The following is a 24,393-nucleotide window of genomic DNA, read 5'->3' as shown; positions in this document are numbered from 1 at the left end:
CCGAGAGGCTCATGAAGATCAAACAGCGCAATAACGGTCTGTGGTGGCGCATTAACTATTTAGTTATGCTGGCGCGACACCATAGTGTAGCAGCAAGCCGCACAGTGCATTTGATTGAGGCCTACAGTCTGTGACTGGGCATCATTGTAGGAAACGGTGCGCAGTTGTGCGCAGACGAAAAGCCCATGAGTCACAGATGCCGCTGAATTAGAGCCCACACATGGGGAAGCTTTCGAGCAAAATAAGTATGAGGATGAATTACCCATTTCGGACTTCCACAGGTATTGATTGCGGGGCATACTTCACTCGGGGCAATGTCATGGGGTAATGGGTGACAGGTGAAAATTTATGAGCGTTGATAAGGTCAACAATTGCCTGCAAAGATTAAACGTTGGGTGATGCAAAGCAACAACGCAGTGGGCTGCCGTTGCAGCTTTGCATCCGAGTCTAGCATATGGTGAAGTCAATAAGATCCCTGAAGACCTTTTTTAGGCATGTTGATCGTGATGCATCTTGTGCCTGTCATCTTGCACAAAGATGATGAAGACTGGAGATTGCAGCCTCCTTCTTCAGAAATCTGCGTCATATAATGATCTTGACTGCTGATTTGATCTTGACTGCTAATTTGATCTTGACTGCTAAATTGACCTTGACTGCTGATTTGCTGCTCTCAACTGTGCCTGGCAGAAGTTCTCTCCTAGAGAGATTGAGTGATGCAGTCTGGACTGATCTGTGTTTTGCCTTGTATGGTCCTTGGGAGCCCACAATTGTTCAGTCTAGTCATGTAGCATCATCTATTTGGCAGCGTGTCTTCTTCACGTGTGCGTGAGAAAAAGGAAGCTGGGAGTTCAAGGGACTTGACCTTTTACAAAGAAATGTAATGATCACATGGCATTGCATGGATACCTGATCACTCGTGGCATGATATACTGACATCAGATATTAAGAAGAAATTTTTCTTCCAGGGAATTACTGCAGCACATGAGAAGGACAATGTGGGGCAGCCTGAGACTGTTGATCCTCAGACCGGTATCATACCCATGTTGGGGTCTGTTTCATTTCATATGACTGCAACAGAATACAACTTCACATTCTCTCCTGTTCAACCAGGGATGCTACGACTGATTTATCAAAACATGACCAAGTTCCACCTTTGGGGCCGTGAAAGTGCTTGAGTAAATGCCAGTGCGCATGACATTGTGCACGTTACCCTGCCTTCTCTAAGACAAGGGAGTTTGCAGGGAAGCCATGAAATTCTGCCTGGAGACACAGGCTAAGACATGTTACACAAGACAAATGCGATCTCAACGACCTTGACTTATAGGAAGAACAAGTTCATCATTCAATGAGGATGGTGGCTCAATGGGGCCGCAAGGGAGCCTTCAAACTGCAAGAATAGCCAACATGCATATGCTTCTTATTGAACAACTTTAGCCTCTTGCACCTGAATCTCCATACATCCATTCTACAAGGGCTTGTAGAACTTTTGTTTCACTGTTGCTTTTGTTCCAAAACACCTGCTCGAGTTGAGTTTGTATTGCCATTCTTGATTATTTGATCACATTCATACGAGTACCACAAGCCTGCTGCAAATATACTCAGGTCTGTGTATCCCTGCCGTGCTGAGCGCTATACCGCCGGCCTCGGCCGCGCCCGGCGCCGCCAGCCGCTCCGCCGCCACGGGAGTAATAACCGCCGGTTTTTGCGGCGACAGCCGGCGGCCGGCCTGCGCCACCCCGGGGCGTGCTGGCGAGGCCAGCCAGATCGAGGTTCTGATTCGCGCGCAGTACTAAGCGCTTGATCTCCGCGCGCTCGGTTTCTTCGCTGGCCGCCTTGCTGCGCAGCTGCACCGCCATGGCTGCGCTCAGAGGCACCTGCATGCAAAGCGTCCCCGAAAGTGATAGATTGAATTATCTGAAGACTATCGAACGACATGAAAGAAGTGGCAAGTTGATGGCCTGTCTTCAAGGCTTGATCAGTGCGTCCCTCAGTGCTCAGTTCTGTAAAGCATGTGAGAAGAACTTGTCTCTTGAAAGCCACAGGGTTCTGGAGGCGTGAATTGAGTGTGGGAGATGTTTAGGCGCAGAAAGCACACCTGCACGGAGCGCGTCTTGTCGTCCTTGCCGCCTCTCCTCAGCATCACCTTAAAGGCAACCGTGCCGCCAGGGTCCACTCTATTGCTGACAGTCGCTGTGCTGCTCCCTGTCTCCCCAGCCTGTTCAAATTTGCCGCCATAGTCAGCGATAAAGGTATGACAAAGTGTTATCACATCAGTTGCACTGTGCGTGGTCCAGCCTGCTTTACAAGACTGATGTGAGGTCATGTGCTCTGCTGCCATGCCAGACTCTCCCTGTGTCTTGCCAGAGGACAAGTATTCAGAACAGGCTTACGTGAGGATAAAATTGCATATGATCAGCAGCGCAAGGGACCGTAGCCGTCAAGCTTTCATCAGGCAAAGTGCATCCCAACGCTGTGTGTCCTCTGCACAGCAAGTTGCCAAGGTCGATGCAAGATGAATAAGTGCCATGTGCTAAGAGAGTGGACTTGGCATCACCTGGGGTTGGGCAGCACTGAATGCTGCACCGGGCCCCTGGTGCTCGCTGACAAGGGCAGCCAGCTCACGTTCAAAATCGGGGTCCAATTCCTCCTCCCGCAGCTGCCCTGCATTGAGCACCCGGACCTCCTCGTCCTCGTCTGCTGTGGACACCCCCGACTCCGACATGTCATCGCGATCAGTCGCCGCCGCCTCCGCCTCCTTCCCACCTGCACACCAACCAAGCTTATGTCGGTTTGTTGTGCGCAGAAGAAGGCACACTCTGCAGGAAAAGAATATCAATCATGTGGAAGATCCCTGGCACCTGGAGGCCACAAAGCAAACCATGGACAGGCGTATTACTGGACCCTGGTAATTGTGTGCCCTCCATCAGGAAGCATGAACATGACAAACGGAGACATTAGGGCCTTGTTCAGCGGTCATATTAAAAGCATCAAGTCTAATGGAAGGTCAATGGCACCTTCAGGTTACAAAGCAAACCATGGCCAGGCCCAGTTCTGGACCCTGGAATCCATGTGCGCTACATTCGGGAGCATAAATATGATAACTGGGAGCCATGAAGGCCATGCCTACTGCTAAAATCAAGGTACCGCCATCTTGCATCCTCAAGACAAGTAGTTTGAGCAGCAGAGGGTCGTCACCTTCATCATCGCTGCCGAGGCCTGGTCTGGAGCCGCCGTCATCGCTGTCTGAGTTGTCTGACTGCACTCCTGCCGCAGCCGCCGCCGCATCCTCGGCCTCGATGGTCACCACCGCCTCAAACGCCTCCTCGAAACTTGTGTGGCGCTTCATCTTCGGCCGCACATGCTCGAACAGGTCCTGCATTTGCCTACATTTCTCACCACGTCCATCCACTTGAGATGTTCTATCACCGTAAATGTCGAGGACTGAGCTTACATGGGATGAAGCACCAAACGTGTGCTGCCTACTTTGCTTGCCAGTTATTTATGTACACCATTCCTAGAGGCAGGTAGAAAGATCCAGGTGCAAGGGGGCAGGCCCAAAGGAACGCAGGGAACTCAGGTGCAGGCAGAGCAATACCTGGACGTCAAAGTCAATGTCGAGGGGCAGTGGGGGCTTGGCGAGGATGTAGCGCTGGAAGTAGGCCAGGAAACGGTCCAGCTTGCGCGCAGCGCTGCCTTTGTGGAAGTAGCCGCCGCACGTCTGCAGCAGCATGCAAACCAGCCGCACCTGCGATGCGCTTGAACCCATCACACAACTGTCACCACCATGCAATGTACAAGTCAGCAAAGGGCTTATGAAGCTAGTCCCAAAGTGACCACTTGCACTCAGACCGGGTCGAGGCATCAGATAAGGCAGGTCATGACAGCGCAACACTCCACGCTCCAACTGTTCACAGTTTCCCTGCTCCGGCCTGTGATGGAAGCAGCCTAGGTGCTCTGTGTGTACACGCACAAGAATTTGGTGCAGAGGCCTACAGTGGAAGAGTGGAGCGCACCCGGAAGTAGGATGTGGGTGGGTCGAGCAGAGCGGCGGTCTCAGGAGAGTCATGGCCGAACGCGAGCAGGGTGTAGAGGGTGTCGAACACGGTGCGACTGTCAATGATGCGGTAGTTGTACAGCTCGCCCAGCAGCCGCATGTGGCCCACGCGCTTCTGATACGACGTTCCCTCCTCCCCCGCCTCCAGCCCCACGCGCACCTGCAGCCACCATTGGTTTGTATTTCTGCATGCAGACATTTCTGATACGATCTTCCCTGACTTGTCCACTATCCTGTAATTCAGCTGCCTTGCCAGCAAAACATTGCGCGACCCAGCGGTACATGCAAGACCCCAACACAATTCTTTCAGGATCCCCCTGGCAAAAGGCCCTGTCCAGTGTGGTTGATTTGCCTGGGCTCTCTGGCAGAGCCATGGTGCTGGGACATCAACAGGATTGCCACAAGACACAAGGCTTGCGCCCAGCCCTACAGACATGGCGGACTGATGCATACATACAAGCTTGACATGTGGCAGCTCATGTGTCATGCCTCATGCTATGAGTGAGCAGTATAAGATCACAAAGCAGCTGTAAAGCAGTGGCACGCCTCCTCGAGCAGGGCGTCTGGGAGGGCGATGGCAAGGGAGGGGTGGTAACGCGAGAGGCCGGCAGCCAGGCTGGCAACAAGCGGCAGGTCATCAAAGCGCCCCTTGGCGGCCGCCAGCATGCAGCGCACCACATACGCCTCATTCTCCGCCCATGCCAGCCGCCGCAGCTTCCGAAACACCTGCGGCGCAGCTTCCGCTTGGACAATCACTTGCACATGCATACTCTTAGACATCCGGCACAGACTTTATAAGGCCACACCCGCCTGACAAGGGACCGCATGTGTGATATGCATCACAGCTTGCTGGAGAGAAGTACAGCAAATATGAGGATATCAGCATAATCGAGAGGAACAGCTGTGAGCAGAGACGCACGGGCTTGACTTGCTCGGTGGCGAGGCGGTCGTGGATGAGGTGGCGTGCGTATTCGTGCACGGGCGGCCGGCGCTTGCGGCGAGCGCCCACGCGCTCAGGTGGCCGCACGGCATAGTACGCATTGTCCAGCAGCATGCTCTGCCGCGCGTCCAGGTTGCGGCTGTTCTTCAGCTTCATCATCACCTGCCGCACCGCTGCATCTGATTAAAAACGCACTTCAAGCGATCCTTCTTGACGTTCACTCAAAATACGTCTGATACAGCTGCTTTTGTCGTGCCTGCACAGCAAAAGGATGTCACTAAACGACCCAACCTTTTTGAGCTGCCTCCGTTGAGCTGAAGCCAAAACATCGAGAGTCTGGAAGATTGATTTGTACCAGAAAGACTGCCACAGATTGAGTCCGTGACGGTCCATGCTCATGCACGAAGAATCTGACGAGGCAAGCATGCACAGACCCTTCCAAGCTGTGCACATTTTAAGTTCTCTGAGGGATAGGTCGCGCACATCCAGCATGTTGGCTATGCGCGTCTGCGTCTCGGGCAGGCGGTACAGGAAGCGGCCGGCCGTCTCGACGAGCGCGGCGGCCGCGTCGACGTTGTGGCCTGCAAAGTCGTCCAGCAGCTGCTTGAGCAGCGAGAAGAAGGTGCCGAAGGGAGCCAGGCGGAACTTGGTCAGCTCTGCCAGGTAGCGCGCATTTCGCAGCCGCGCCTCCAGCGAACGCTGCGTCGGGTCCTTGCGCGCCTGCAAAGGGCAAAAATAGAGCTTCATCCTTGTTGCGCAATCGGGCTCTGCTGTTAGTCTGGCCTCAGCTCCTCTGGCGCGTCTCGACCAGGATGTATGGCACACAATTCTACGTGCATTTATGGCACGATAACCATGCAGTCCAAGTGCCATCTTTGGGGAAACTTCCGCCATGCCATCAGAAATTGCATTGCTATCTTCTTGGGATGCGTTGCAGCATGCCATTGCCTGGTTTGGTGGGCACGGGCACCTGCAGGAGGGCAAACTCCTCCTCCAGGGAGCGCAGGAGTGCGGCGGCCATATCAGGGAAGACCTGCGCCAGGGAGGCGGCCACGCGGCTGTAGAAGCCCAGAAGATGCGGCGCCCCCTCCGGCGCATCAAACAGCGCCCGCGCCTGCACATGCACCGCAATGGTTTGACAACCCCCTAGAGAGCCCCAAGCCCAAAGCCCCCCCCCCAAAATAACGATGCTCCAATCATATATGTGCCCCATCCTATACCTGGGCATGATGTGCCATTGCTTCGGATTTTTTGAGCGTGTGCACTCTTCCTTTGAGTATGGCTGGATACCTCACAGTATTTTGACAGAGATTGATCGTGCGAAGGATGCGAGGCATGCATGGCAGGGACAACATATTTGATTCTGCATGCAGAGAGGATGTGCATGGGAGCACCATGCGTTTGCGGGCGCCCTTGCTGTTGACGTAGCAGAAGTTGACGGCCAGCTCGTCGCACTCTTCTCGGCTGCACAGCGTGGGCAGGCAGGCCACCACTGCCTCCACCTCTGCCCTCCCCGGCCGTGCTGCCGCCTCCGCACCCTTACTCTCTGCTGCACACATCACACATCACAACTTTGCTGGGAAGGATGATGCGTTCAGGTCCATGCCAGCTGGTAAATGTGTGCCAACAAGAAGATACAGGCCTTCATTCAGGCGTACAGCACGATTGCAGGATGTGCACATGACAAGTGAGAAATGACTTTCATTCCAAGAATGAAGCGGCCAAAGTAGAATTTGGGTACCTGGTGTGGTTTCCTGGGCGGCCTCTTTTTGGGTGTCAGCTGCGCCGGCATCAGCTGCTCGATCAGCCCCTGAAGCCTCAACTTCCATTGGTTGTTCTGCAGCATCCTCCTCCGCTGTCTGCTGCGCTTCTGCGGTGCCGAGCAGAAGTGCCGGCACCAGTGCGCGGATGTCTGGCAGCGACTCATACAGCGCCCTCGTCTCCTCGTCCTCAAATGGCCCTGTGCTGAAGTCCTCACCCTCCTGCACTCAACATGTGAGAGCATAATGCATGCTAGACCACTTCAATCCAAATTCCTCATCAGCCGAATTCCAAGAGGCATTGGACAATAGACACAGGGGTGGCAAAATGCTCGCAAATACACCTTGCACAACAAGAGTTGAGATCATGGAAACCATGCCACCCTTTCGTCAAGTGGGCTGCAGTAGCAATGCCCCTTGCTGACAGCAAAACCACTGTCAATCCCTTGCATGCACCCAGCAGAGGTGAGTACGCTGACGTGAGTAATGAGAGATCATGTCAAATTTATGATGGTGGAAAGAGGCTGACCTGGCGGGTGATGACAGAGACGCTGCCCTCGCCGGTGAAGCGCGTGGTGGTTTCTGGCAGCGCAGGCATGTCCCGTTCCAGGGACTCTGCCAGGGACGCCAGCGACCGCTGGAGCGCCTCAAAGCTCTTGTGCTGCTTCTCATACGCCGCCGCCATTTCCTCTGGCAGCTCGCCCCTGCAGTCACAGCCGGCCTCACAGCAAAGAATCACACCATAAATTCAGGAGACCATTAAAAAGGCCGACAACACTAGCCATCTCCAGCCGTGACAACCCTTCGCAATAAAAAAGTCCACCTGGCATGCAGCACCGTCAAGCACGCCAATACAGAGCTTTCAGCCTCTGAAAATCATAAACCCTCTATCCCCCCCCTCTCTCTCTACCTATGTAATCTATTTATAAGCCTGCCCCGGGGTCTTCCTTCTGGGCATGCATGCAGTTGGGCGGCAAAGGAAGGAACCACAGGGCCGCACCTGTTGTTGAGCACGCGTTCGTTGTCGTGCTCGGTCCTGGCCAGCGCGGCGTGGTCTCGCAGCAGCGCCTCACAGCCGCAGTCGAACGCGCGAGTCATCGCAGCCATAAAGAGCTCCTGGCTGTCCTTGGAAGGCATGAAAGCGCTCGCCGCCTGCTCCTCGTAGGCTGCCTGCTCCACTGCCTGCTGGGACCGCGCCTCCCTCATCTCCTGTGGCTCTTCCGCGCCGTCCGCCTGACCATATTTCAAGCCAGATCAATATCAGACAGTTGGAGTCTTTTTTATATTTCCTTGAAGTGCAAACGGAGTCTAAGAAAATCCATGGCTTCAGTGCTGTGCTGTCCGAGCCGGGGGTGCCGGAGCAGCAGAGATATCAAATACAGCCAAATATAAACAAAAATAGAAGCAGAACAGGGCAGTATGATCATCTTGATGACTTCATCTGTGAATTCATGAGCTGCAGGAGCGCAATTTTACCTGGGGTAACGCTTCAGGCGGCAGCTCGGCGGGGGGCCGGCGGGGGAACCCCAGGAACTCCACGCGGTGCCACTTGGCGAAGCCGGCCAGCAGCGACAGCGCCGCCTGCGCGCCGGCCGGGTCGCGCTCAAACTCGGCGGCCGCCAGCCGCCGCGCGACTGCCACCAGCGGCAGCGTGTTGTGGTGCACGCCCACCAGCAGCAGCTCGCACAGCAGCCGCAGCGCACTGCGCCGCCGTGCCAGGCTGCTCCTCTCGTCCTCTGCATGGTGGTTCAAGAAGAACAGGTGTTAAGAACCTATGAAAGTGAGAAAAGCAGCGGAAGACATACAAGTGAACATGAGTGACCACCAAAATGAGTGGGACTTCTAATCATGTACTTCCATAGCAGAGCACATGTGAAAACGAAACTTCGTCCACTGCTTCCGGCGCACAAGCAATGAAACAGCAGACAAATGTTTTAGTCATCTGCTTCCAATTCACAGAGGATTTGACACTAAGTGATCATACTGATATATAGATTATGGAAGCCGGCTGATGGTGTTCCTCGTTCCTTATTTTGTTGAGTTCTACCAACATGTGCCAGACCAGCTAAGTGAAGTCACCAAATCGTGATATTGCACAATCGCACCTGCATCCCGCGTGGCAGGAATGAAGACATCATAGAGTTTGGCAATGAGTTCCCCACTGAACTCAGCATACCGCTGGTGCAGCAGAGAGATGACCTGTGCAAGCATTACTGTAAGGACAAAATTTGACATCGTGGCATGCACCACCGATGTTGTGTTGCCCTCAGCATGCACAACAAGAAGGCCGCCCCCTTGGAAATAATGTCACGCTGCTTACCTCGACTGCAGCCGCAATGTCCTTTGTCTTCACATTGGCCTCAGATATGGCAGTGACTGCCTCGCTGACATACTGCGCGCATAGATGCAGGTCACTCAGGTCATTTTTTGGCAAACATATGTATCCATTCAGCTGTCAAATTCTCAGCAGCCGACCAGTATAAGCACATCCTAGTGCCTGATTGCACAGGTGGCATGCCAACCTTTGATTGGTTGGTCCGGGAGATTTCCTCGAGCAGGCCAGCTTTGGACTCCTCGCTCACACTGCGCAACCGCTTGATTAGGGCAGTGTTGCGCTTGACACTGGCGTCCAGCTTGCGCAGGTCTGCATCTGTCAGCGGTAGAGCATTCAGGTTACTGTCACGCATCTGGCGACTCTCCTGGAGCCTCTGAACCTCCTCATGGAATGAGCTCGTGGCTGCCTGCAGGCGCTGCAGCTTTGTGAACAACGAACACTATTGTGTCCAGGTCTTGAAAGAATATACAGCAGATTTTAGCGAAGTGTCCAGTTGACGTGAAAGAGCAATGTAGTCAAAGACATGATCTGGAAATATATTGACAGCATGGCTAAATTATCTTGACATGCATGTGTCTGCATATTAACCTCTCGTACCTTTACGAGATCCAAGGTGCTAGAGGGCGACCTTTCCTCAGTCGATCCCATTTGATCTAAGGATCTTCAATTACAATATTAGAAGTCAGAGATCATGCCACTAGGTTGTTGTCAAATCAATACAAGAATTTTTTCGTAATGACCAGCATGATGGAGTAAAGGCACTTCTTGTAAATGGCACTTCATGTCTTCGACAAAAGGCAAATGTCTTGCCTTTACTGCATCATCAGTTCTTCACTTAAACGATATGTACGAAGACAATGCTTTCCCAGGAACTGGACACTTTAATTTCACGTTGATCAAATAATAATGCAGGAAATACGCGAGCAATGAACTGGACTGAGGAGGAAACCCTGAGACACCTATAGGTTTGACCCTTTAAGTTTTCAATTTCGAAACAGGATGCCTCGGAAGACGTCTCTTTTGAAGATTAACCCCAACAGAATTTGCCATAAGAGATCTTATGGCAAGAGACTCGACTTCTGGTGTTGCATCCAACACGCAGAGTCGAAAGTAGACATGAAGGCAAGGGTTTGACTTCCTCGGCGAACTGATCCAATTCAGAGAGAGAACATCCTTCGCTGCACCACTTATTTGCCTGTTTTAAAATGTACAATGAATATTATAAGCTTTTTCAGGGGATCATCCCCCACTAACCCTGATAAGTCTGTCTGCCTCGTCACTTACATACAACTCATGCTCGCAGGTCGCCGTCCGTTCAGCTGTTTTTCTCGCCATCTGCGCTGCAGGTGAGCAGCTTACGCGTTGGAATACACGTATCTAGTTTTGATTGAGAGGGGAAAGACGCTTCAGCACAGTGTAGCTCGACTTGCCTGTGCAGGGGGTGCAAAGGGTTTGAAGTGGCGTTCTATCTCCGTGAATGGAACAAGTGGTCTACAGCAGGCAACAGCGCTTCGTGACCACTATCTTTGCCTTTTGAAGGGCATAAGCATACTGCTGAGGGGAGCAGTAATGCCCATCAACTACAAGGACTGTCAACTAGCCTGGGCCTGCTGATAACCGGTGCACCTACTTTTCTGCAGGGTTCCTGCCTGCGGCAGCACCAATGGCAACGCCTGCTGGGCCCATCAATTGGGACAACCCCACTCTGGCCAACCTACTGCCCTATCAAGATGGCACCGCGTTGGTCGGCGACAGTGTGATTTACAACTGGAAAGGCAACCACACTGCCATGCCATTCCCGACATGTAAGGTCCATCCCCTCTAATATCTTTTGCACCTTACCAAGGCTTACCTGCATGAAGTTCCAAGGGATGACTGCTTTTTTTCCTTCTACCTGTACAACGCTGAGTTTTTCACTCCTTGGCTTTGCAGCGAACTGCACAGACGCCCGGGAAATGGCTTTCGCCGCAGAATTCATTGCAACGACACTAATATCGGCCCTGAGCACTCTCTTCCAGGCTGAAAACGTCGCGCCGATGAAAACTTCCGAAAACATACCTTCTCACAGGCAACCACCTATTATATTGTGGACACCGTGGGTACGTCCTCGATATCCAACTCCTAGAGCAGAAATGTTTATCGCTCTTCTTAGCCCGGTTTTCATGCTTGCAACAATGAAAGCGTGCTGGCGGCTTATGTCCTGAAGCAGCGTGCATGCAAGTTCAATTTCAGGCAGCCAAGTTAGCCTGAGCGTGTTTCTGCAATTTCAGGCACCAATTGCGAACAGGGCATGATCCAGAAGTGGGTCGTGTCCTTAGCAGCTTGACTGCCTTCCACTGGGCGACAATGTTGGAGTTCCATTACACAATTTGCCCTCTGCTGGACAATGGTCCTGAAGTATTGTGGATAGAATACATGCCATTGGGTCCCAGCAGTAAGTACAGCAAATGCTCTTGAGATCAGAATCTGCTAACATGGTGGGAATGCCACGTTAGACGACATTGACAATCTAGGGGTGTCCCAGAGTGCCATTTGGGCTATGCAACTGGTTGCTCCATTTGCAGCACACCTGCAGCATTGCTATTCGAATCTTGGATTTGGGCTGGTCTGGGACTAGTCTCTGAGTGCTTTGAGTCATGTGCTTGAAATTCACCGCGACTGATGTTGGTATTGTTGTCTGCACATCAGACTATGCTATGTTTGCTACCCGAAAACATAAACTTGAGCCATTCAAGCTGCTGTGCTATCTATACCATGCCTTGTGAGGCAAAGTTTTGAGCTCCTTGCTTCCGTTTGTTATGGCCCATGGGTTCATCTGATTCTCTTGGTTCTCTTGGAAGTGCTGAAGGGCTATTGCGGGGCCACTTCCAAAGTTCATTGTGTGTTGCTGCCAATGTGGTATTGCTGACCATGAGCTGGGTTCCTCAGTTTGAATGTCACTGATTTGACAATATGCAGACTTGATATCATCAGACCGCGTCTTCCGTACATGTTGGTAAATACATGCAGGCAGCTTGATCTGAAATCTTAATGCAGCTGCGCAAGTTGACTTGTGTTGCCCTGATGCAATCTAGGCCTTGAGATTCCCTGCTGATGTCAGGGTGAATGTGTGATGACTGATAGAGGAGCTGGCCAGCATCTGCATCAAGGTGAATAATAATAATGATAATACTCTGTATGAGTGGTGAACCCAGAGCCCAGAGGGCCATAGGGCATACACAGGTCCGTCTGCAGCCGGAACCCGGGGCCGATTTGTACAGGCTAGCAGCCTTGTCAACTCGCAAATGCACCCTCGCAGCCGACAGGTCTACACCCCCTTCTTACACGAATGCTGAGGGGCCGTCCCTAGCAAACCGCTCAAAACCTCGGGACGGATTTCAACAGCGACATGCGGGTGTCTCAGGAGCGGCCGCATCGCCGAATGTACACGAATGAATATTCATGTATTGCTCCTGAGCTGTGACGAGAGTGGTACGTGTCAAGGGTCGGCACGGATCTGTTCATTCTTTGCTGATGTCACATCCATATGGCACGGCCCATGCGCAGAGCTGATATTAGATGGTATTGCATGCGCTCCAATCTTGCGGCTGGTCCAAGATTGAGGCCAGAGACACATTGAGACTCATGTAATAACGCATCATAACATCACGAGATTGTGGTACTATAGTATACTGCAGCGGTGTCGCAGCGGTGCGGCATTGTGCTCATGCACTCAGTGGGCCTTCGCAGGCTTGTCCTCTCTTAACAAATTTTTGGGATGCCATCAGTGTTACAATGTCTCAGACATTTCTTGCTAGCCTAAGCTAGGCTGGAGATCTCTAGATTGCATGCACTGCCAGTCTGGGCATAGTCCACCGCAGCAGGTGCGTCGCAAACGAGTGCGTTGCACCAATGGTTGCTCTTACACCATAATGTACAACAGCGTTGAAATGATGACCACACTTGACTACTTGTCAGCCTCTTTGACAGCCTGAGCACCGTACTGCTTTAACAATGCCGCCTTGCGCAAGCATGCTGCGGTTAACGGCGGCTTGGCTGCGGCGGAACACAGGGTTTTGTGCAAAAAAGATTGCAGCTAATCCTACAATCAGAGTTACCCGGTCCGACACAGCCAACATAGCTGTGTCAGCCAACACAGCGGTCAAGCGCACTGCCACAGTGGAGGCCACATCTGTAAGTCCTCCAGCAACTTCCGGTGGGCAGTGATGGCTTGATCCCTGCCTGCAACCAGAAGTTGATGTGTGCTACAGGCTTACTGTGAGCACAACTTGTTAGCAAGCACAAAGGTGCGTGCTGTCCATGAAAAACTGCTGGTTGCTATTGACAGTGCTACTTCGAGACTGCTCACCTCTCCTGTTTGTCCCAGCGCAAGGAGTAAATTGCCAGCATAGTGAAGAGGAACATCGCCGGGAACGGCCAGGCGTCCCAGAAAGTAGAGCCGGAAAGGTGTCTCTCCTGCCATGCCGCATCCACAATTGAGTGAGTCACGGACCCTCCAGCGGTTGCACACCTGTTGCGCTGAACCCTTTGGACCCATGATCAGCATTGTCATCGATGCTGCAACCCCTGCCGGGCTCACCTTCGCCTGATCGGCATCCGTAACCGGGACGCCGTCCCTCGGCAGCAGGAGGTTGGAGTTTGTAGCGGAAGCAGGGGCGCAGGCCATGAAGCCCCACAGAGCCAACCGGCAGCTTGAACGGCGCTGCTCGCACGCCAAAGGGTGTGCCACGATTGCTCCTGAGCGCAAGCATTCCGTTTACTGCCGATGAACCAGGGACCAGGTGTGTCACTCTCCCTAGAGTTTACGTGTGGAAAGTGCTTGAGCAGGACTGCGAAAGGGAACCAGCTGACAAATGTACGTGTGAACACATCTTTATGAGAAGAGAGCCACTGTTTTAGAAAATGAGACGCAGGAGGAAGGAGATGCATCACTTGCATGGATCCAGGAAACGGGGAACCTGCCTTAATGCCCTGTAGGTTTGACCCTTCGCTGGACGGAATGCCACGCAGGAGCTTCCGACTCACGTTCCGAAACGGCTGCGATCGTGTCTAGCGAAGAGATTCTTTGAACGCGCCAGGAGGGCACTTTCAACAAGACATTCTCCAAACTCTTGGGTTTCTTGCAAGTTGCAACCAGGGACACGTTCGTTGACATGAAGGTAATTCACAATTCCTCGCAGTTAAGACTGGTACAAAAAAGGAAAACCCTTTCTGGTACAGACTGTTTGAATGTTCAAAGGATGGAAGCGTGCAAAATTTGCGTTCTGTAAATCAGGAGCTCTAGTGATCCCCGATCAAGCCAAGTGCGACCTTACCTGAATTATTCGTGACTGATCCCTGACGTCGCGTTGTCGCAGGTCACCATCTGTGCCGCTATCCTTCTCGCGATTTGCGCCGCAGGTGAGCCGATTTACATTTCTAGTGGTCAGCATTCCTTTGATGGTGTCAAGGATCAGTATAGTCTCACCTGTCCAAGCAGAAATTCAGCTCTACAGCTAGATGCAGAGGGTTGTGAAGGGGCACTGTTTACTTCGTTTTCTAAGTTTTCGTTTTCTCATTTTCCCGTTTCTCTCTTTCTACGTTTTCTTGTTTACTATTCTTTTCTCTTTTTGGCTATCACTTACGACAAAGCAAGAGCAGTGCAGTGCACGACATTGGTTTTCAGGAGCAGTTCATTTCCTGCTGATACATGGACAGCACTGCTGATCAACACATCATGCCCACCAACTGCAAGCACAGATGCCTCAACACTTCGGCTGAGCGCCTGCTAATGAATGCACCCGTCTCGTTCTTGCAGGCTTCCTGCCTCTGGCTACACCAGCGGCGGTGCCTGCTGGGCCGATCACGTGGGTCATCCCCTTCGCGGCGAATCTCCCGCCCTATGAAGCTGGCACCGCAGCTGTTGGCGACACTGTGACCTACACCTGGTCCAGGTTCCATGGAGTTGTGCTGTCAAGTTCACGTGCGGCTTATCAGCTTCTCTTAATCACCATCTTGCAATCTGTGAGAAACACAGCACTTGAAGGCACAAAGCTGACCTCTAGGAGGCAATTATGAAAATCGCAATGTCAATGAGGAATGCAAAGGCATGCCTGGCTCTTTTGCAGCCCAGGGCACTCAGGGCCCCACTTGCAAAGGCAACCTATGTAGCACGGCTTGAGTGCCGGGCATGACCATGTTGAATGATATGAGATAGTGATTGGTGTCGCAGCTGACTGCACTGCGAGGACTCTCTTCCAGCAGATCCCTGGTGGCGCTGACTCAGCCAGCGGCGCTGCAAATGTCACCTTCACTGCGCCAGGCACTTTCTACGTGATCTGCCCCGTGGGTGCGTCCTCAAATCCCTTTCAGAGACCCTTGAGGTCCAGGGAATGTCTCTGATGCTTCCTATGTAACGATACCTTGAAGGCACTACTGGAAGCATGCAGTTCTCTCTAGTAGAGAGTCTCTACATTGCTCTCATGGAATATCTGTGATGCCTGGTATTGCAGTGGAGTCCAAGGCAGCAGTAGAAGCATGCACAATGGGAGTTCTGTGGTGCCATATCTCAGTGACGGTGCAATTGACCCGGATCTCTGTGTGTGCAAATTTCAGGCACACATTGCGCCCAGGGCCAGATTCAGAAGTGGACTGTCTCCCCAGCAGCTTGATAACCATTAATAGCGCTGATGCCTTGAAGTATTTTGACGAAGTCCTGAAGTTTTACCATTCTTTACAGCAGCATATGCTGACTCCATTTCAAATGAGTAAGTTACAGCACCATGATTGCCACGTTGGACAATATTGCCACATTCATGAGGTGTTCAATTAAAATCCTGAGACGACATCTCTGTGGATCGGCTGTCCAGGACAGTCTTTGTGCGCTCGCAATCCTGCTAGCCTTGATACCAGCACTTGGTAAGAGTTACAGACATGCCTGAGATGCGCATTTCGAGCTACTCCTATGCAAGTCATTCCTAAGCGATTGACCAGTGGATTGTAATCACAGTTTTGATCTCTTTGCAAAGCTTTGTGCTTCGGCTACCAGTGGATTTGGCAATTTCTGGTCAACCATGGAATCCTCTCTTCTTAATGCAGCACCTTGGCTCTACTTCCATCATTTGGAAGCTGTGCTGCCCTGATTACTCACCATCTGTCACTCTCCCGCTTGCCTCTCAAGTTGCAAAGTTCTTGTCCTTAGTGACTGATGTTCAATCCGTGTTGACAGACGATTTGTGTAGCGTACCAATAGATGACTGTCTATAAAGAATACACCTGATCAGCTGCACATAGACCAACAAAAAAAAGTACTAAGTCGGTCAAATACCACATATTGGCAAAGTATCAGACAGTACCTTGCGATAGAGGTAAATTTTAAAGGATGTTGCAGTCCGCGGCTATCAGGAGAGCGCGCTCCAGTCTTTAAAACCGTTCCTGATGGCCGATGATCTATTCTTGACCACGAGCGCAGAGCTCCATGCATCATCTCCAGGAGATCTACGACCCGTACGTAGTCACATTCGCAGTGCCCTTGACATCAATCAACTTTGGGGATGCACATCTTCCTGAACTTTGTAGGACTTGCCTGACCTAGCTTCTCTGAAGGAAGACCAACTTTGAGCAGGGTCAATAATGCTCCCTCCTGTTCTTAATTCGCCAGTGTGGGTCATCTTCAAGAGCTCAAGCAGCACTAGTCACACCCAATGCTGCATATCCTTGTGTGTGCTGCACGCAGATTTACAGGAGGACGTACTCATGGGCGCAGAACAATGACATTGCCAGCCGGGGCGCTGTCATCACCATCTCGCGAACCTCTGCAGCCCCGAGATTGTCAGAGGAGGACATTGAGAGGGGTGTCAGCCATGAGATTGCACAGGTCCCGGAGGTGATGCACCCCTGCTTGCATTGCCACCGACAGAGGCTCCTAAGATGGCCACACGGCGTAGTGAACTCTGCATCGGCTCAGCTTAGTAGCAGGAGTGTAGCACAGCTGACTGCACAGTTAGCTGTGTTCAAACCTGGTGCAACGAGCTTGCATGGCGCCTGACATGGAGATGGTTTCCCCCTTGCTTCCCAGGAGGAGCCGCTGCTAGTTCCCAACGGCGCGCCGTCGTACGAGGTAGCGGACTATGCAGAGGTGCAGGGCAGGATCCAATTCGCGATGGTCTCCTCCCTAATCGCGAACGTCATGCTGCTGGTGGCGAAGATCGTGGCATTCATCCTGTCGCAGTCCAAGTCGGTGCTGGCCAGCGCTGCAGACTCCTTCGTGGACATCGCCAGCCAGGTGACTCCACACGCTACTGTTCGACCTTCCTGCAACCCAGTCATGCTCCTGCTGAGCAGGGCGCAGATCTCAGGATACCTGGAAGACATCCCATGTGACTATAATTCTCGCAATGGAGCCTGGACCATGTCCGCACATGATCATGCTGATAATCAGCGCGCCAAAAAAGCTTTACGGTGTCGACATGAATGAGACAATGGTGCAGGGTGGTAAAAGCGGTGGCGGTCACATAGCTAATGTCGATACTGATGATCAAGCTACTGATCAGCGCACAATCGTCCATGTGTAATAAGGTGGAGTGTCAAGTGCAGGTGGTAATAGCGGTGGCCGAGAAGTATATGCGCAGCGCGGATCCGCGGTTTCCGGTGGGACGCACGCGGCTGGAGACCGTGGGCGTGGTGGCCTGCGCCATCATCATGACCATCGCCACCATCGAGGTCATCCAGTCAGCCGCCCAAGACCTCCTCGCCGGCTTCCTACACGGTGCGCCCACCCTCTATATTGCAACCTCTTCCTCAGCATGTGGCCTTGCTGCCCACGGTGCAGATCTTCAAGACTTGCTCTGCCTGACAACTGCTCTATCTTCCCGTGATCTGGGCTGGTGAAACCAAAGAAGCCAATGCATGAAAGCAGATGCTTTGGATGAAGAGAGCATTGTTCACCTGGCACCTGCTACCTTACAGCTCTCGATGCAAACACCTCACCTGCACTGTTCTGGCGACTCTGGAACTGGTACCCATTTGCAAAATAACATTGCTTATCTGCCACAGGAACTCTCTCTCTTGATGCTAGCACCTAGCACCACGCTCCTTTTGACGCAGTGCTGACACCCTGAGCAATTGTCTTGCAATGAGCCAACGCTTTTCTGATCACCTCTGGCTCATGCGCGCAGGGCAGCTGCCGCCTCTGGACATGGGCTGGCTGATGTATGCCATTCTGGGGGCGGCCACGGCGGTCAAGGTGGTGCTTTTCATCTACTGCTTCGCGCTCAAAAATCAGTCGGACTCCATGCTGGCGCTGGCCGAGGACCACAGCAACGACATTGTCAGCAACCTGGGCGCCATTGCATGCGGGGCCATTGCCAGCATCAGCCCAAAAGTGTGGTGGGTCGACTCTGTCGGCGCCATACTCATCTCCCTCTACATCATCTGGTCCTGGGCGCGCATCCTGCAGGGGCAGGTGCGACCTTTGAATGCGAACTGGGGAACTATCACACATTCTGTCGCAGAATAACAGGTGCTGCCAGGCCTGTGGGCCTCTCCCTCTCGCCAGCTGGGCCTACCATGTCTCACGGGGCCGCTGCCCCCAGAAAAGCGGCATCCTCCCCCTTTTTCCTAATTACTTGCAAATGGCGTATGGGCAGATGTGGTATATATGCTTCCATGTGGTCCAGGATGCTTGCACGTTATCAAGGGCAATGGCAGTATCTCCTGGGCACCATTCCGCAGGGGGTTCCTGCAGACAACAGAGGAGTAGATTGTGAGCACCGCTGTTTAGATGCCATGCGCACCAGGCGCCTCTACAAATGGGCAAGTGAACATGTAAAGGAATCCTGATTATGAGCATCCCTAGTGGATGTTCATGCGGATCAAGCGCCTCAAAAATTGTGCAAGTGGACATGTAGAGATGTTATTATGTTGCGCATGCAGGTGAACAAGATAGTGGGGCTGGGGGCGCCGGTGGAGTTTGTAACAACGCTGGAGGAGTTGGCCAATGCACACGACGCCAACATGGAGGTGGACGTCATTCGTGCGTACCACTTTGGCGCGCGCTTCATTGTGGAGGCAAGCCATCCCTCCTCCATCCAATCTCCTCCATCCTATCTCCTCGTTTCTGCAGACTTGAATATTATTTTTCTTCTATCATTGTAGCGGCAACATTGGAGAGCGGGACAGAGAGTCACAGTCTGGAAATGTGTGGGTTGGTGGTGGCGTGTTTTATTGGGCATGTGTGCATGGGAATATGTATGATTTATTCAGCTGAGCCAGATACACTGTGCTGCAGATTGAGGTCATTATGCCAGCGACCATGAGTGTGAGAGAGTCACACGACATCGCCTTGCAGCTGCAGCACAGGGTGCGGATGATGTGGCACCCTCCTTTTAAAGAGCAGCATGCAAGTTTGAAAGGCAGCATACTTCTTCAAGTTGCTGTGCTGGCTACACCCTTGAACATTTTTAATGGATGCGCCAGGTGGAGGGATTTGATGAGGTGGAGAGGGCTTTTGTGCACGTCGACTACGAGCGGAGAGTCGAGCCAGAGCACAAGGTCATTGCTGCGTACAAATTGCCCAATGTGTGTACTTGCCATGAGTTTAAACATGCCTGCGGAGAGAAAGGATAAGTCTTGCTGGCAAGCAATTGAGGGTCTCTGCGCGGTGTGCATGCAGGTGGATCGGAACTTGCAAAGAAACACCATGAACCTCTTTGAGCCACATGAGAGCTGCACTCTTCATGGGTCGGGGTCTGGGGGAGCCTTGCCGTCTCCTAGGAACAATGCTCTTGAGGAGAAATTGTCAAAGTGACTGGCGCATCGCCAAGGCAGCATCAATATATCAGCCCCAATTTGTGTTCAATTCCTGTTCAGTCCTCAAGTGCACCTTTCTGGGTCCAGGATACTGGAAGGAAAGCTTACACGTATAAACTAATTAATGCTCTCTTGCGTATATGCTCAGATGAGCTAACTTGAACAGCAAGTCAATCGCTTGTTCCTGTCAATTTTCGCATGTAACTTAGCAACTGTTTATGAAAAATTCACAGCAATTCACACCACAATTCATCCTCTCCGGCGAGCATCGCTCTCCGAGCAATCATAAGCCATCCATTTTCATTCAATGTCAAGTCCAACACAGACATGGGATCTTGCATGAAAAATTTATACGGGTGGCGTTCTATCCTTTGCCGCTTTGTGCTGGTTCTTCTCCTTGTCCTTATCTGCCTTCTCTGGCTCCTCTTTGTGCGGCTGCCAGGGCTTCCCAGAGGCCCACAGCATCCCACGCATTGGCGCCTTCAGACACCTGTCAATCATTCAAACACACAATCTCAGCACACCAGAAAGCTTCTTCTCACTCCAGTAGAAGTCAGATCTGCCCATTTCTTCCCAATGCAGTGCACACTCTTCTCATAAACACAACCTCACATGCATCCGCTGCTCTTGTGACATAAGAGATCTAGACATGTCATTGCCGTACACAGAAAGGGTAGGGCTTTCTCACCATTCCACAACGTTCCATATCAGCTGTGCGGCGCATCCGATGGGGCAGCAGAAGCACTTGAGTGGCAGCAGCAGCACCCACACCACAGCACCCACCAGGGATACAATCAGTAGCAGGGGCATGGCAACGATGACTAGTAACCACTGCCACCAAGTGCCTCCCTTGGCCGCTGGCTTGTCATCTGCTTTCCCATCAGCCGGCTTCTCCTCTGCGCCTGGCTTGCTTGCAGCTGCTGTGGTGGGAGCAAGAGCACCACCTAACTTGTCCGCCTGCAACAGCACACGCATTTTCAGTCTTGGATGCTTCAGCAGCCATTGCTTGCATTGGAGTCAGGCAGGCATGAAACAGCAGACGTTGGGCAAAAGCATGTCATCCAATTACATTTGCTATTTTCTCATGCACGACGACGCTTAATACTCAGGACTGGAAAACACGTAATAAGAACGATTTATACTTAGGACTGGGATAAATGTAAGTTTTTGAATGATACTGATTGCAAATTCAACTACTGCAAGGGTACACTGCCCGATGTAAACACACCTTTTCAGCAGGCACCTCAACAAAGGCATCAAGCAGGGCCTCTGTGACCAGAGCAGCGGGTGCTGGCAGGGCATAGGGCGTCGAGGTGACCAGCCTCCTTGGCTCGATGGCCGGCAGCGTGTCTGCAGCAGGGATATGCTGAAAGTACACTGAGTCATTGTCCTTCTTAGCCTGCAACGTGCACCACAGGATCCATTCAGGCGGCCAGAAGTGCAGCAACATCAACCGATCAAACACTCAAGCCCCAGGGACCAAAAACATGTCCTTGCAGCTGTCTGCTGTACAGAGTTTTGACAGGAAAAGTAAGCGATGCAAGGTTTGCTCACCCTTGCGAAGGGCTTTTCAATGGCATCCTTCAGCTCCAAGTCAGCATACTCATGCTCCACCGCTGAGGTGACAGGCTCTGCACGGTCATATGCCCTGCTGGCAGTTTGTGCAGCCACCAAAAGGTCCTTTGCATCCCCCAGGTGCCTCAGTGCTGCGCCAGCCTGCTGCGCTTTCAGCTGCTCCAATCCTGCATAGAATGCACAGTGACAACGTCAGTATCTGAAAACATTCTTGCTGCCAATTATCTAATGACAACACATGATGGCACCTGTAGTAATTGGCTTGACGAAGGTGGGTGCTCAATACCTGCAAAACACCGCCCATATGCCCGGTGCACAGCGGCCTGGTAGTCAGCATACAGCGCGAACTTGCTGTCCGCCTTGGCAGCAGCCACACCCCGAGCCGTGCCGGCTGCAGAGTCAAAGGCGGCCGCAGCATCTACCGCCAGTGATGCTATGAGGGAGGGAGCATTGCCCTTTTGGATGGCTCGCAGCACCGTCAGGGACTGGGCTTCGGCGATGCACAACAGAGCGAATGCCTGGGCAGTCTGCGCCACATGGCAGGTTCAGCGACAGGAACAGGAAGTAGCTGGGTGCTGCAACGTGAACCTCCAATGCATGTTGCTTTTGACAGGAGAGTCTATGTAAGATACAGAAGCACAAGAGAGGATCCAGGAGGGCACCTGCAAATTGCAGTCTGGCGAGCTTATGGCATTGATGAGGAAGGTGGAGCAGTGATCCCGGACAAACTCAAAGATACCGGCCGCAGCACGAAGGAGTCTGTAAGCCTGCAAGCCACCAGTGCATGCTAGTGAGATGCAAGTCACAAAGCCCATTACCAGCTCATCTTGACTCGCCTCATGTGCATACATTTGACTGGTGCATGAGAAGCGGTACAGGGTAGCAATGCAAACTCACCTTGGAAACGGCGTCACCACCGACTCCATAGCGGGTGTCTGCGCACAAGCTGGCGGCGCGGGCCATTTTCCAGAGCGCAACCGTCTCCAGCACCGAAGCCAGCTCAAAGATGGCATCGTGTGCCGTGCTCTCCCCAGCAGGGCTGCTCAGCATGACGTCCTTCCAAGAGAACGCCACCGCTCCCCGCCGCAGCTTTGAGTCCCCCACAATGGGGGGACCTGAGGCTGCAGCGGTGGGGCCCCTACCGCTCTCTGCTCCCGCCGATGCAGGCTTGTCTTTGTAGTCAGATGCTGCATCTTCGGCGGACTCCGCCCCATCCCCTGTCATGCCCGCGTCACACACTCTCTTCAGTGATTGTTCTCGCCCCCAAGTTTAAGCAATGTGCTGCCAGATTCTTGCAGTTCACGGGCCGCTGTGCAACATGCTGACAGGCCTGTGCTGCTGTGTGGAAGCAACGCACCCTCCGCATGAGTGGGTACATCAAGACTGCTGGGATCCTTGCTCCCCTCAGCGGCAGTGTTCGCAGCCGGTTTTGGCAGTGCATTTATCAGGCCGAGGAGCAGCGCAATGTACTCCTCGGCCTTCTGGTCAAGCGCAGCCTCGACATCTGAGGTTCCAGGCGTGTCTGCCTTCGCTAAGAACGCCTGTCTGGCAGCCCCTGTGGTCATGATCACAACATTGTTGCAGACGTACAAGTATCATAAAGGTCTGGACGTGTGCATGAAGTGAAGTGACGAGGATCTGCTCGCTCTGCATCCTCACCCAGTGCAGCGGCATACTCCTGTGATGCATTCCTGCCTTGCTTGCCGTTGGCATACTGACGCAGCTGCGATTGAAAGTCAGCACTGGTTGTCGAAGACTTCAATCTTGGCTTCAGCAGGTGGGGGTGAATGACCAAGCGATCGCCGCTGGTTCCACCATTGTGTGGAACCGTTTCCTTCTGAGAAACGGCTTCCATTTCTTTTCGTGCTTAGCGCTTCCACCTTCATTCGAAAACCTTACAAACTTCAGCCAAGGAAGCTCCCGGTAGGTGCTTATGCTTTGAGCTACTGAAGGGAAAATTTGACGTTCGGCGGACAAGAAACTCACCAAAGTGGATTTATTTGGACGAAGGCCTGATCACAGCTCCGAGAGAAGATATCTATTCTTCTGAATCCATGTCATCACACCTTCCCATCACGATATACTCTTGGGACGTAAACGCCTTGAATGCGTCCTTTACACGTGTGACTGACACCGCAGTGTTGTGCTAAATCAATTCTGATTACCTTTATTGACAACGGCAGCAGAACGTGTCTCTGACAGAATTTTTACGTGAAAAACTATACATGACAGCAGATGAAGCCTGGACCTTGCACAATATCGGTCATCTGAATCCAGCCACTTACGCTACCAAATGTATTAGGATTGACACCCAAACAAAACTGAGAACTGGATTGGCGGAAAGGGCAGGAGAGATCCTTCAGAGATCTACGGGCTCTGCAGTTGGCCTACCGTAAACACGATACGGGCCTGAGCCCTTTTGAGATGTTCAACGACAGACACTTAGAGAAAAGAAAGAGAGAGCAAGAAGAATTTGTGTCCAAGAGAACAGTAGGATTGACATGAAGGCAATGCATCAGAAACGGCGCTTGGAAGACGTGCCGGAGGAGGCAGAAGCAGGCACGTACTTCACTTTTTTCCTATGCTTGAATGGACACTCCAGGTCAATGAGAATGTGAATATCAGGTTTCGTTGAGCGCAGGATGGAAATCTGGCGCGTCCTTTGCTGAAGGAGGACTACATATCCCGCTGGACACCTCAAACTCAGAGTCGCAATCCCAGGTAAGCACTCATTCCTTTCTGCTCAGTATATCAAATAAGGGATCAGATGCAATCCAGACAGTCTTCCCACTTGCCCTTGAAATGGAGAAATGTCACAGAGAATAGGAGAGTGCCCGTCCGAAGCCCTTCAACGGTCCATATAAAAACGTGGAGCAATCATAATATTTGCTTTGGCTGGCATGAGCTCGAGGTGTGTAACAGGCCAGCGAGCATCGGCGCG

General features: G+C 52.4%; 4 protein-coding genes across 4 annotated transcripts; 2 read left to right on the top strand and 2 right to left on the bottom strand.

The window, feature by feature from the left end:
* Positions 1-1,598: 1,598 nt before the first annotated feature.
* Positions 1,599-13,953, bottom strand: COCSUDRAFT_64175 (ARM repeat-containing protein; the record flags this gene model as incomplete). Its single annotated transcript, XM_005651816.1, has 21 exons — positions 13,669-13,953; positions 13,438-13,544; positions 13,187-13,310; positions 9,277-9,495; positions 9,075-9,146; positions 8,860-8,953; positions 8,231-8,490; positions 7,755-7,987; positions 7,284-7,458; positions 6,736-6,976; positions 6,389-6,543; positions 5,965-6,108; positions 5,478-5,714; positions 4,974-5,156; positions 4,599-4,780; positions 4,014-4,239; positions 3,596-3,718; positions 3,196-3,373; positions 2,555-2,763; positions 2,096-2,215; positions 1,599-1,874 (listed from the first exon to the last, which is right to left on the bottom strand). The coding sequence occupies exons 1-21, from the start codon at positions 13,753-13,755 to the stop codon at positions 1,599-1,601; spliced, it is 3,645 nt and encodes a 1,214-aa protein (XP_005651873.1). The 5' UTR covers positions 13,756-13,953.
* A 252-nt stretch (positions 13,954-14,205) lies between these two features.
* Positions 14,206-16,085, top strand: COCSUDRAFT_31977 (hypothetical protein). The gene is made up of 5 exons (XM_005651815.1): positions 14,206-14,248; positions 14,447-14,489; positions 14,887-15,051; positions 15,301-15,417; positions 15,684-16,085. The coding sequence occupies exons 1-5, from the start codon at positions 14,243-14,245 to the stop codon at positions 15,737-15,739; spliced, it is 387 nt and encodes a 128-aa protein (XP_005651872.1). The 5' UTR covers positions 14,206-14,242; the 3' UTR covers positions 15,740-16,085.
* Positions 16,086-17,214: 1,129 nt separating this feature from the next.
* On the top strand, positions 17,215-20,098 carry COCSUDRAFT_21325 (cation efflux protein). The gene is made up of 7 exons (XM_005651814.1): positions 17,215-17,352; positions 17,664-17,835; positions 18,245-18,531; positions 19,002-19,130; positions 19,357-19,428; positions 19,545-19,619; positions 19,741-20,098. The coding sequence occupies exons 1-7, from the start codon at positions 17,230-17,232 to the stop codon at positions 19,873-19,875; spliced, it is 993 nt and encodes a 330-aa protein (XP_005651871.1). The 5' UTR covers positions 17,215-17,229; the 3' UTR covers positions 19,876-20,098.
* A 127-nt stretch (positions 20,099-20,225) lies between these two features.
* COCSUDRAFT_39032 (hypothetical protein) lies at positions 20,226-23,017 on the bottom strand (the record flags this gene model as incomplete). The annotated part of the gene is made up of 8 exons (XM_005651813.1): positions 20,226-20,367; positions 20,566-20,834; positions 21,106-21,276; positions 21,432-21,619; positions 21,739-21,979; positions 22,115-22,219; positions 22,350-22,669; positions 22,810-23,017. 8 exons carry the CDS (start codon positions 23,015-23,017, stop codon positions 20,226-20,228), a joined length of 1,644 nt encoding a protein of 547 aa, XP_005651870.1.
* Between the last annotated feature and the right edge of the window lie 1,376 nt (positions 23,018-24,393).

Source organism: Coccomyxa subellipsoidea (assembly GCF_000258705.1).
Source record: "Coccomyxa subellipsoidea C-169, whole genome shotgun sequence".
Lineage (NCBI taxonomy): Eukaryota > Viridiplantae > Chlorophyta > Trebouxiophyceae > Coccomyxaceae > Coccomyxa > Coccomyxa subellipsoidea.
Note: the sequence above shows the minus strand (reverse complement) of the source record. Positions and strands in the feature narration are given on the sequence as shown.